Source organism: Theropithecus gelada, chromosome 1 (genome assembly GCF_003255815.1).
Source record: "Theropithecus gelada isolate Dixy chromosome 1, Tgel_1.0, whole genome shotgun sequence".
Lineage (NCBI taxonomy): Eukaryota > Metazoa > Chordata > Mammalia > Primates > Cercopithecidae > Theropithecus > Theropithecus gelada.
This window is the reverse complement of record NC_037668.1, coordinates 70478652-70489119: the sequence shown is the minus strand read 5'-3', so window position 1 is coordinate 70489119 and position 10468 is coordinate 70478652. Positions and strand designations below refer to the sequence as shown.

Genomic DNA, 10468 nt, shown 5'->3' with positions numbered 1-10468 from the left:
CCTGACCAATAACTTGATTTCAGCCTTACAGGGTTTCAGAGAAACCATGAAGCAGAGGACCCAATGAAATGGTGCCTGAACTCCTAACCTATAAGCTCTGAAATAAATGGGTGTTGCTTTAAACCATTAAGTTTGTAGTAATTTGTTTATCTGATAACTAATGAAGTACCTATTCAAAATTGTCATCATCATGCAGGTGAGAACCTTCTGAAAACCTGGGAAACTTTCTGTAGTCAGACTCCACTGTACCACTAATGTCTCTTCCCTCCGACTCTGCAGCACCCCAGCAAAAGACCTCTGCAGCTGAGTCCAAAGAACATTCCCATGTGAACCGAGCGACCAAGTGTCATCTGAGTGAGCTTGTTAGATTCTAGCCCCATCCTGTGTGAGGCCTTAGGTGGACCATTTACAGCTCACAAGAAATGCAGTTTATGAGGAGAGACCATGAATAATGGGGGGCAGGGTATTACCAAGCAGATCAGCATAAGGAACATCCATTCCCAGAGAGAAACTTGGGCTATTGTCAGTTCAAGGACATATCTCTCCGTCCTTTTACAGCATATTGCAATAGATTATAGCCATGCTAAATCATCCATAAACGAGCTAATTCCACCGAACAGACAGGAAAGAAGGTAGAGTCCTACAACAGCCTAGTCGGAATAAGAACTACAGTAATTTTGCCAAAGGCCCTTAAGTTCTTGAATAATTCTTGTCAAAATGAATTTCAATCTGAGTTAACTCAGTCAACAATTTGGCTGTTTTTCTTGTTTCTCACTCTACTGCCATACTCTCTTCCACAGTATTTTTAAGTAGCCATTTAAATGGGTTTGTTCTGCTGCAGGTGGCTGAGCCTGGGAGCTCCTCCTTGGGAGACTACACAATGGATTCTATAATGATTAGTGGCAGCATCCAACGTCTCTTCCAAGTCTAAAATTTGTGAGTTTCAAAGTTGACTCTCCCCAAACCTGGCCTTTGCTGCTGCCTCAGATTCTCATTCACTCTAGCAAGGCAGAGAGAGCAAAAGGGGCAAGACAAGCCTCATCAACAGCACAGAAATCCCAGAATCACACACTCTCTGGTCCAGCAAAGCCAAGTGGTTTTTTTTTTTTGGGGGGGGGGGGGGTTTAATCACCCTCCATTACCCAACATTCTCATTCCCAGATGAATTTTAAACTGGAGTTGCACCAACTGTGAGACAGCCTCAACCCCAATGTTAAATACTACCAGTTACTAAAAAAAAAAAAAAAAAAAAGACTGAAAACAGTTCTCTCTGGAAAACGATCCACCAACCTTTTTATGGGAAGAAGAACGTCTTCTCTAACACTTTAACTTAAGGGAAGAAGTGATGGAGAGGAAGAAGGAAAGTACATTGGCCAATACTCTGAAACTGACTGACTTGGGTATCTGTGGTCCAGAGAGGATCCCGAAAGACAGTGTGACTCTGTCTCAGTGATTATTACCATCCCAATTAAAAGTCAAAATGACAGCATTTACATTCACACAGGGTCTCTTTCCAGGAAGTTTGTGATTCACCTACATGTCCTCAATTCTCAAGATAACAATGGGGTCAACAAGGAGGTGACAGCCAGGTCCTGTGAGAGCTGTTTGTCAGAGCCCACTCTCAGTGAGTCAGTCCCTGGAAGTTGGGTTCAGTGCATGGAGGCAGGGCCACTGACTGGCTTAGCAACTTGTCCATCATGCCGATTTTAGCATCTTGCTTCTCAATGTCCTCATACGGAGTCCAGGACAAGTCATGCTGTAGCTTGTAGGCACCAAGGAAGTCATGTGGACAACCTGTCCCCCATTCCTAGAGAAGGCAAAGGAGGCAGTTCCCATCAGGGTGGGTTGTGAACAAACTGAGCTCATTTCCTAATTATGCCACAATCTCTTTTTTGGCTTTTCACTTCATACCAGTCAGAACAATCTTTGGAAAGCAGTTACCTTACACATCAGATCCCTCCCTTGAGAAAATGAGTGAAATAATTTAAGCACAGGTATATTTTTTATAGTCATGTCTGGGCTCACATCACCCCCAGTTTTCTAAGAAACCATATACCAATCCACATGTCTACATTTTCACACATATACCAAGAATTTCTCAGAGGCTGGAGTAGATTTTTGGGCAAACAATGTATGTTCTTACCTTTGGAGAAATGATGGAAAAATACTGCTGACCACTCTCCCGTTTATAGAGGTAGTAAATGTTGCCAGGTTTTTTCACCATATTACAAGCTACATGGTGCAGGTCGGCATCTCTGTGAGCATCTTCCAGTACCTATGAATCACAGATATGTAATGAATTAGGTATTGGAGATAACGGGCACCCATATTCAGTGATCATCCCAATTAAAATTTGGAAACCATTCAATGCTTAGGATCTTGGTCCCCAATAGCAATGAATCACTTTTAAGATCCAGATTACTCTGAAGTAACAAAAATTAGACTATGCTGCTATGCTGTAAAAAAGGCTTTAAAAAATTATATTTCAAGCCAGGCACAGTGATTCATGCCTGTAATCCTAGCACTTTGGGAGGCCATGGCAGGCGGATCACTTGAGCTCAGGAGACCAGCTTGGGCAACATGGCAAAACCCTGTCTCTACTAAAAATACAAAAAATTAGCCAGGTGTGGTGGCATATGCCTGTACTCCCAACTACTTGGGAGGCTGAGGCAAGAGGATCACTTGAGCCCAGGGGGCAGAGGTTACAGTGAGCCGAGACTGCACCACTGCAGTCCAGCCTGGGTGATACAGTGATACCCTATCTTAAAAAAAAAAAAAAAAAGGTATTTCAAAATGTTGAGCAATAATGACTCCAGGTAATTTTTAAGTTTCTTTCCTATTTTTCTGTGCTAAGTACATTTCTTTTATAAATGAAAACATATTCCCCTGTTAAAATGCTTTACCTCATGAAACCTTCTCCTGGAAAAAACAAAACAAGGGAGGCTGAGGTAGGCGGATCACCTGAGCTCAGGAGTTCAAGACAGGCCTGGCCAACATGGCGAAACCCCATCTCTACTAAAAATACAAAAGTTAGCAGGGTGTGGTGGTGGGCACCTGTAATCCCAGCTACTTGGGAGGCTGAGACGGGAGAATCGCTCGAACCCAGGAGGCAGAGGCTGAAGTAAGCTGAGACCACGCCACTACACTCCAGCCTGGGCAACAAGAGCAAAACTCTGTCTCAAAAACAAACAAACAAACAAACAAACAAAAACTTATACTTAACCTCTTAAGCTTATTCCTTCTATTTTACTCAACACCTACCTCTACATTTCTAGGAGGCACTAAAGACATAAAAAGTCACAATGATTATAAACAAGTTCAGCCAATCCTGAGAACTAAAGAAAGAAAATGAAAGCCTGTCTAACAGTCATTCCTTACCTTCCTGGCTTGTTCCTGCAAATGCTGGATTTGCTCAGCTATGACTGTCAGCTTGTTGGTGGCATTTGCTCGGATGAATTCATCAGCCTACAGGTGAGAGAAAACTAAACTGTGGGTTGAAAGAGGAAAAGACTTCTATGATGTTCTTTTCTGGATCCCAGTGAAGAGGTTTATGCTAATATTTTGCTTCTGCCTAAAATATTTTTCCCATTCTCTCCACTGCCCCACAGCCTCCCACTCATCCTGAGGCCCCACTCAGATAGCACTGTCATGAGAAGGCTACCCTGACATGACTCCACACCACAGTTACATGCTCTCTTCTATTTCCCATAGCTTTCCACCCTTTCACTATGAACTGCAGTTACACTGAACTTCTCTTTTTTTTTTTTTTTTTTTTTTTTTTTGAGACGGAGTCTCACTGTGTCTCCCAGGCTGGAGTGCAGTGGCGCGATCTCGGCTCACTGCAAGCTCCGCCCCCCGGGTTCACGCCATTCTCCCGCCTCAGCTTCCCAAGTAGCTGGGACTACAGGCGCCCGCTACCGCGCCCGGCTAGATTTTTTGTATTTTTAGTAGAGACAGGGTTTCACCATGTTAGCCAGGATAGTCTCGATCTCCTGACCTTGTGATCCACCCGCCTCGGCCTCCCAAAGTGCTGGGATTACAGGCTTGAGCCACCGCGCCCGGCCAGTTACACTGAACTTCTTTGGTTCTCCAACATGCCTTCTCTCTTTCTCTCTCTCTCTCTCCTGCTACCAAATATATTGAATATACCCTCTCCTCCAACCAATCCATTTTTCCTCCTGCTCTTTACCTAACAAACACCACACACTTCTCAGGTCTCCATTTTCTCATGTTTAAACCCTTGTGAAATCAGGGATGGATTTTAAATAATTAAAAGACACTTGTGATCTGGCCCTTATCATCTGCTAAGGTAGAAATCTAGATACACACAGAAAGTATTCGGGTTTTTCTATGTGACCCCCACACCCCCAGAACTGAGAAAGTATGTGTTAATCTGACCATTTCCTCAGTTATTTACATCACAACTACTTAAATTTTAACTTATATGTGCATTTCTAATTATTACTTAAAACGTATTTTAAAGGACTGCATTATGATGTGGACCCGAAACAGAGTTATAATGTGCACACAAGACTGCCTGTCATGTGCCACAAAGTGCAACTGAAGGCAATGGAAATTTTTTTTTCTTCAGAGTTTTCACCCTTACTGTCCAGGCTGGAGCTCAATGGCGCGATCTCAGCTCACTGCAACCTGTGCCTCCTGGAGTCAAGTGATTCTCTAACCTCAGCCACCCGAGTAGCTGGGATTATAGATGCCCACCACCATGCCCAGCTAATTTTTGTATTTTTAGTAGAGGCAGGGTTTCACCATGTTGTCCAGGCTGGTCTCGAACTTCTGACCTCAGGTGATCCACCCACCTCGGCCTCCCAAAGCGCTAGGATTACAGGTGTGAGCCACCGCGCCCAGCCAGGACATTTCTTAAAATAGATCAAATTCTCAAAGTTAGGAGAGACTAATGTGATCAATTCATGTGCTGGGAAGGATTACCACTCAGGCAATAGAAATCTGTCAAAAATTTCCAGCTTACTTTTACGAAAAGCTGATTATACACAATTAAGGTAAAGAAATGAGGAAATTAAACTAGAACTTGAACTAAAAAATATTAAAGAGAATTTGTTGGTTAGCTGAGGAGTCTTACGGCAAAATTCAGGTATGAACCAGTGTTATGAGTGAACAGAAACCATACAAGTAAACTGAGTCATTTATCTGTCCCACAGATGTATATTAGGCAGCTACTGTGTGTCAGACACCACACTAGGCACTGGGTGTACTGGTTAACAGGAAAGAGAAATCCCTGCCTTTAAGATGGCAAGTCGAGTCTAATATAGTTTAACAGAAATATGAGGCAAGTCGCATATAAAATTTTAAATTTAAATTTTCTAGTAGCCACGTTAACAGTAAATTAATTCTAACAATACTTTTTTTTTTTTTTTTTTTTGAGGCAGAGTCTCGGTCTGTCACAGACGCTGGAGTGCAGTGGTGCAGTGGCTCACTGCAACCTCCACCTCCTGGGTTCAAGCGAATCTCATACCTCAGCCTCCTGAGTAGCTGGCACCACAGGCATGTGTCACCATGCCCGGCTAATTTTTGTATTTTTAGTAGAGACGGGGTCTGGCCATGTTTGCCAGGCTGGCCTCGAACTCCTGGCCTCAAGTAAGACGCCTGCCTCAGCCTCCCAAAGTGCTGAGATTACAGGCATGAGCCCCCGTGCTCTAGCTAACACATTTTATTTAACCTAATATATCAAAAACATGTTCATTTTAACATGTAATCACTATTTTTAAGTTGTTAATGAAATATTTTGCATTTTTTGTTTGTTTTTGTTTCTTTTTTTGGTCCTTTGCAGTCTAATCCATATTTTGCATTTGATATTAAGCCTTCAAAATATAGTGTTTATTTTGTACTCACAGCACATCTCAATTTGGACGCTAAATTTTCATCAGAAATACTTCATCTGCATTTAGACTTAATAAAATTTATATGTGAAAAAGTTGATTCACATACTCAAATTGTTCCAATATACTTGAGTGCCAATACTTGAAGTAATTATTGTTTTTAAATTCAAATGAATTAAAATCAAATAAAATATAAAGTTTGGTTCCTCAACCACACTAACAACATAAGTGCTTAACAGACATAATGTTGCTAGTGGGTACCATATTTTAAAGCACAGCTCCAGTGAGTAATAGATACCAAAAAGTAAACATGATTAAAGTTAATATTATATGTACACATAATAACAATGCACTATTATGAAGGAAATAATCACAATTATGTGGTAGAAGCAGGTTAAAGATAACAAATAAGTAGAAAAGCTACTTCATTTTTATGAAGTTTAATAATAGGGAGTGGTGGGGAATTGGAAAGTATATGTAGCCTAGAAGTATTTGAATTCAATTTAATAATACTGTCATTTGGATGGGGTAGGGTAAGGCCTTTTTCAGACAAGAAGGCCTCACTAAGGATGTAACATTAGACTTGGGTCTAAATGAAAGGAGAGGACCGACCATGAGAAAAGCTGGGAAAAAAAAGTTTGCAGGCATTTGAGGCCAATGCAGTTGAAGAGTAGTTAGTGATAGGCAATGTGTAGAACGGGGTTGAAAAAGAGAGCAGAGACCAGATCGTGCCGTCTTGTAGCCCACGGTAAAAGAATTTGCATTTTGTTCCAAGAATGAAAGCCCAGGCATGGTGGCTCACACCTGTAATCCCAGCACTTTGGGAGGCCGTGGCTGGTGGATCACGGGAGGTTGGGAGTTCGAGACCAGCTTGACCAACATGGAGAAACCCTGTCTCTACTAAAAATACAAAATTAGCCAGGCGTGGTGGCACATGTCTATAATCCCAGCTACTTGGGAGGCTGAGGCAGGACAATTGCTTGAACCCAGGAGGCAGAGGTAGATGTGAGCCAAGACAGCGTCATTGCACTCCAGCCTGGGCAACAAGAGTGAAACTCTATCTCAAAAAAAAAAAAAAAAAAAAAGACAGAAAGAAAGGAGGAGCCATATATGGCCAAAGAGACAGTAGGTATTTCCAGAGCTAAGGTAGTTCCAGGTTAGGGGTAGCCTTATAATAACCCTCCCTTTTCTTAAGGTGCTAGCAGTAAATCTCGTAAACAAAATTTGAATTTATATTTTGAAGAGTTAATATAAAATGCAAAATATGGATTAGGCTGAGGTCCAAGAAAAGGAAAAAAGAAACAAAAAATGCAAAATATTTCATGAACAACTTAAAACCAAAAAAGCCTCATAAAAAATAAAGGAAGAGAAGAGTACCTACAACTACTAAGCACTAACCCTAGCCTCAACTACTGAGGCCCTTTACATTCATCTCATTTACTTCTCACAACACCTTTATGAAGTTGGAGATGATAACCTCACTTTCTCATTTTAGCAATTAAGACTCACAGACATGAGGCAACCTGTCCAAGGTTTCACAGATAATAAACAGCAAAGGATCTGAACACAGGTCAGTCTGATTCCAAAATTCATGCCTTAATACCAGGCCTCCTGAGCTTTCTGAACACACACCAAAACCCGGGTGAGTCCTGCTAAAAAAAATAACTTTTTTTTTTTTTTTTTTTTTTTTTTTGAGATGGAGTCTCACTCTGTCGCCCAGGCTGGAGTACAGTGGCACAATCTCCACTCACTGCAACCTCCGCCTCCCAGGTTCAAGTGATTCTCCTGCCTCAGCCTCCTGAGTAGCTGGGATTACAGGCGCCTACCACCACGCCCAGCTAATTTTTTGTATTTTTTGTAGAGACGGGGTTTCACTATGTTGGCCAGGCTGGTCTTGAATTCCTGATCTCGTGATCTGCCCGCCTCGGCCTCCCAAAGTGCTGTGATTACAAATGTGAGCCACTGGACCTGCCCCCTCCGTTCCTTTTTTTTTTTTTTTTTAAGACTCGCTCTGTCGCCCAGGCTGGAGTGCAGTGGTGTGATCTTGGCTCACTGTAACCTCTGCCTCCCAGGTTCAAGCAATTCTCCTGCCTCAGCCTCTAGAGTAGCTTCAGACTACGGGCACACACCGCCATGCCCAGATAATTTTTTGTATTTTACTAGAGACAGGGTTTCACCATGTTGCCCAGGCTGGTCTCCAACTCCTGAGCTCAGGCAATCCTCCTGCCTCAGCCTCCCAAAGTGCTAGGATTACAGGTGTGAGTCGCCACACCCAGCCTCATTTTTTTTTTTTTTTAAGAGTCTCACTCTGGGCCGGGCGCGGTGGCTCAAGCCTGTAATCCCAGCACTTTGGGAGGCCGAGACGGGTGGATCACGAGGTCAGGAGATCGAGACCATCCTGGCTAACACGGTGAAACCCCGTCTCTACTAAAAAAAATACAAAAAACTAGCCGAGCGAGGTGGCGGGCGCCTGTAGTCCCAGCTACTGGGGAGGCTGAGGCAGGAGAATGGCGTAAACCCGGGAGGCGGAGCTTGCAGTGAGCTGAGATCCGGCCACTGCACTCCAGCCTGGGCGACAGAGCGAGACTCCGTCTCAAAAAAAAAAAAAAAAAAAGAGTCTCACTCTGTCCCTGATTCTGGAGTGCAGTGGTGCAATCTCGACTTACTGCAACCTCTATGTACTGGGCTCAAGCAATTCTCATGCCTCAGCCTCCCGAGTAGCTGGGACTAAAGGCGTGAGCCACCACACCTTTTAGTAGACACGGGGTTTCACCATGTTGGCCAGGCTGGTCTCGAACTCCTGACTTCAAATGATCCACCCACCTTGGCCTCCCAAAGTGCTGGGATTACAGATGTGAGCCATGGCACCTAGCCAAAAAGTACATTTTAGATAGTAAATATGTTTGATTCAATTTGTTTGTCTCTAAAGTTGTTTTTTTCTTCAGCTTCTCAAATACAGATTGTATTGGGGAAACAGAGGCAGCATAATAATGCATCCTCTGTATTTCACAAGATTATAGGATGAAAGGCAAAAACTGTTCTTTATTCCATCTGTTCAGGCCATTATAATAAACATGATAGTCATTCGACAGCACATGAGTATGTTGTGTGCACAAGATTCTATCCCTATCAACCGCCCTCCCAATAATAGTGATCTGATTAGCATATTCTCTTAATCCATAAAAGTTGCACTTTGCTCCCCAGTTCTTCAAAAAGAAGAAAGTACAAGTTTTGAATTAAAACAGCTTTCCTACGTATCTGAATTTTTCTTAATTAAAAAAAAAAACGGATTCGAAGGATTTCTAGGATCATTGGGAAAAAAAAGACGTGAGGGAATTTGAGCACATTAAATAATTTTGAGCAAAGCAAAGACCTTAGAACATAATCAAGGCTAAATCTGATAGTGTATACAGGGGTAAGGGGCCATCATAATCTTTAAAACAGCAGGACTCTCCATCTGTGCACACTGAAGAGGGTGTATAACTGGAAGTCTTAACAAGAGATAAGAAGGAATCTGGTTTTTCATTGAATAATGACAAAGCTTTAGATCTTGGAGCTCTCCTACTTCAAACCTTTCACTTCACAGATAAAATAGTTGAGGTCCAGAGAGAAGTAATCTGCCTGAAGTCGCACTGCAAGTTTGTATCAAAAGTGGGATTAATAGTCACGTGTCCAAACTTCCAGTGTTTTTTCCATTATTTCACATTTCCTCCTTATTTGACTTATTTTGGCCATCCATATAAAAGCACTGGGCTTGGGAATACTATGTTTAATAAGGACTAAACTCGGAGTCCTTGCCCTGCTAGATGTTTAAACTCTCAGTTAACAAAGATCTTATGGGAAGCAGCTTAAAAAAAGCGGACCTTGAAACTTCCTGGGGAACTTTTCTTTGTCAAATGGGAAGATAACTCTGTACTGCCTACCTCACAAGGCTGTCCTAAAGTGCAAATGAAATAATGAACACTAACGTGTTGTGTAAACCTTCCCACGAAGGGAGATTATGGGCACTCAAGTTGCCGTTAGAGGGGCTTTTGGTCACAGAAGGTCATTCGAGTCAGGCCACCGACTCACAATGACAGTCGGCTTTACTCGTCTGTAAAATGGAGACAAGAGCAATTGCCACCCCCACCCTAGGTGGTAGTGAGGTCTGAGCCGAAAGACGCAGAGCACAACGTGAATGAAGACGGTTATTCGCTGCCCCGGTCGCGCCTCCTCACCTTCTGCACCTGCTCTGCGAGCGCCACGAGGTCTAAGGGGTCCCCGGCCCGGTGGGTGTGGTAGGGGCTCACCAGGGCCAGGCCGCCGGGGGTCGGGGTGAGCTCCACCAGGGCTCCTGCGACACACAGCCAGGAACAGGCCGTGAGCTCCCGCCCTCGGCCTCCCGCGGAGCCCCGAGACCGGCTGCCTCGCTGGGGCTGACTTCCCCTTGCTGACTCCCGCCCCGCATACCTCCCTGGCCTGCAGCTGGCTGCGGTCCTTGGCTTTCAAGGACCCCCTCGGTCCTCCCGAGCGCTGCGGCGTCCTCCATGACAGCGACTTATCCTCCCCACTCCCTGGGCGGTGCGAGTCGGGAGAGCCTGCGCATAATGGTGCGTGGGCGGAGCTTCCGTATT

At 43.7% G+C, this 10468-nt stretch overlaps 1 protein-coding gene across 1 annotated transcript; it reads right to left on the bottom strand.

The window, feature by feature from the left end:
* Window positions 1-1269: 1269 nt before the first annotated feature.
* Window positions 1270-10450, bottom strand: C1H1orf50 (chromosome 1 C1orf50 homolog). Its single transcript, XM_025381009.1, has 5 exons — window positions 10305-10450; window positions 10073-10188; window positions 3379-3465; window positions 2144-2275; window positions 1270-1807 (listed from the first exon to the last, which is right to left on the bottom strand). The coding sequence occupies exons 1-5, from the start codon at window positions 10381-10383 to the stop codon at window positions 1622-1624; spliced, it is 600 nt and encodes a 199-aa protein (XP_025236794.1). The 5' UTR covers window positions 10384-10450; the 3' UTR covers window positions 1270-1621.
* Window positions 10451-10468: the final 18 nt, after the last annotated feature.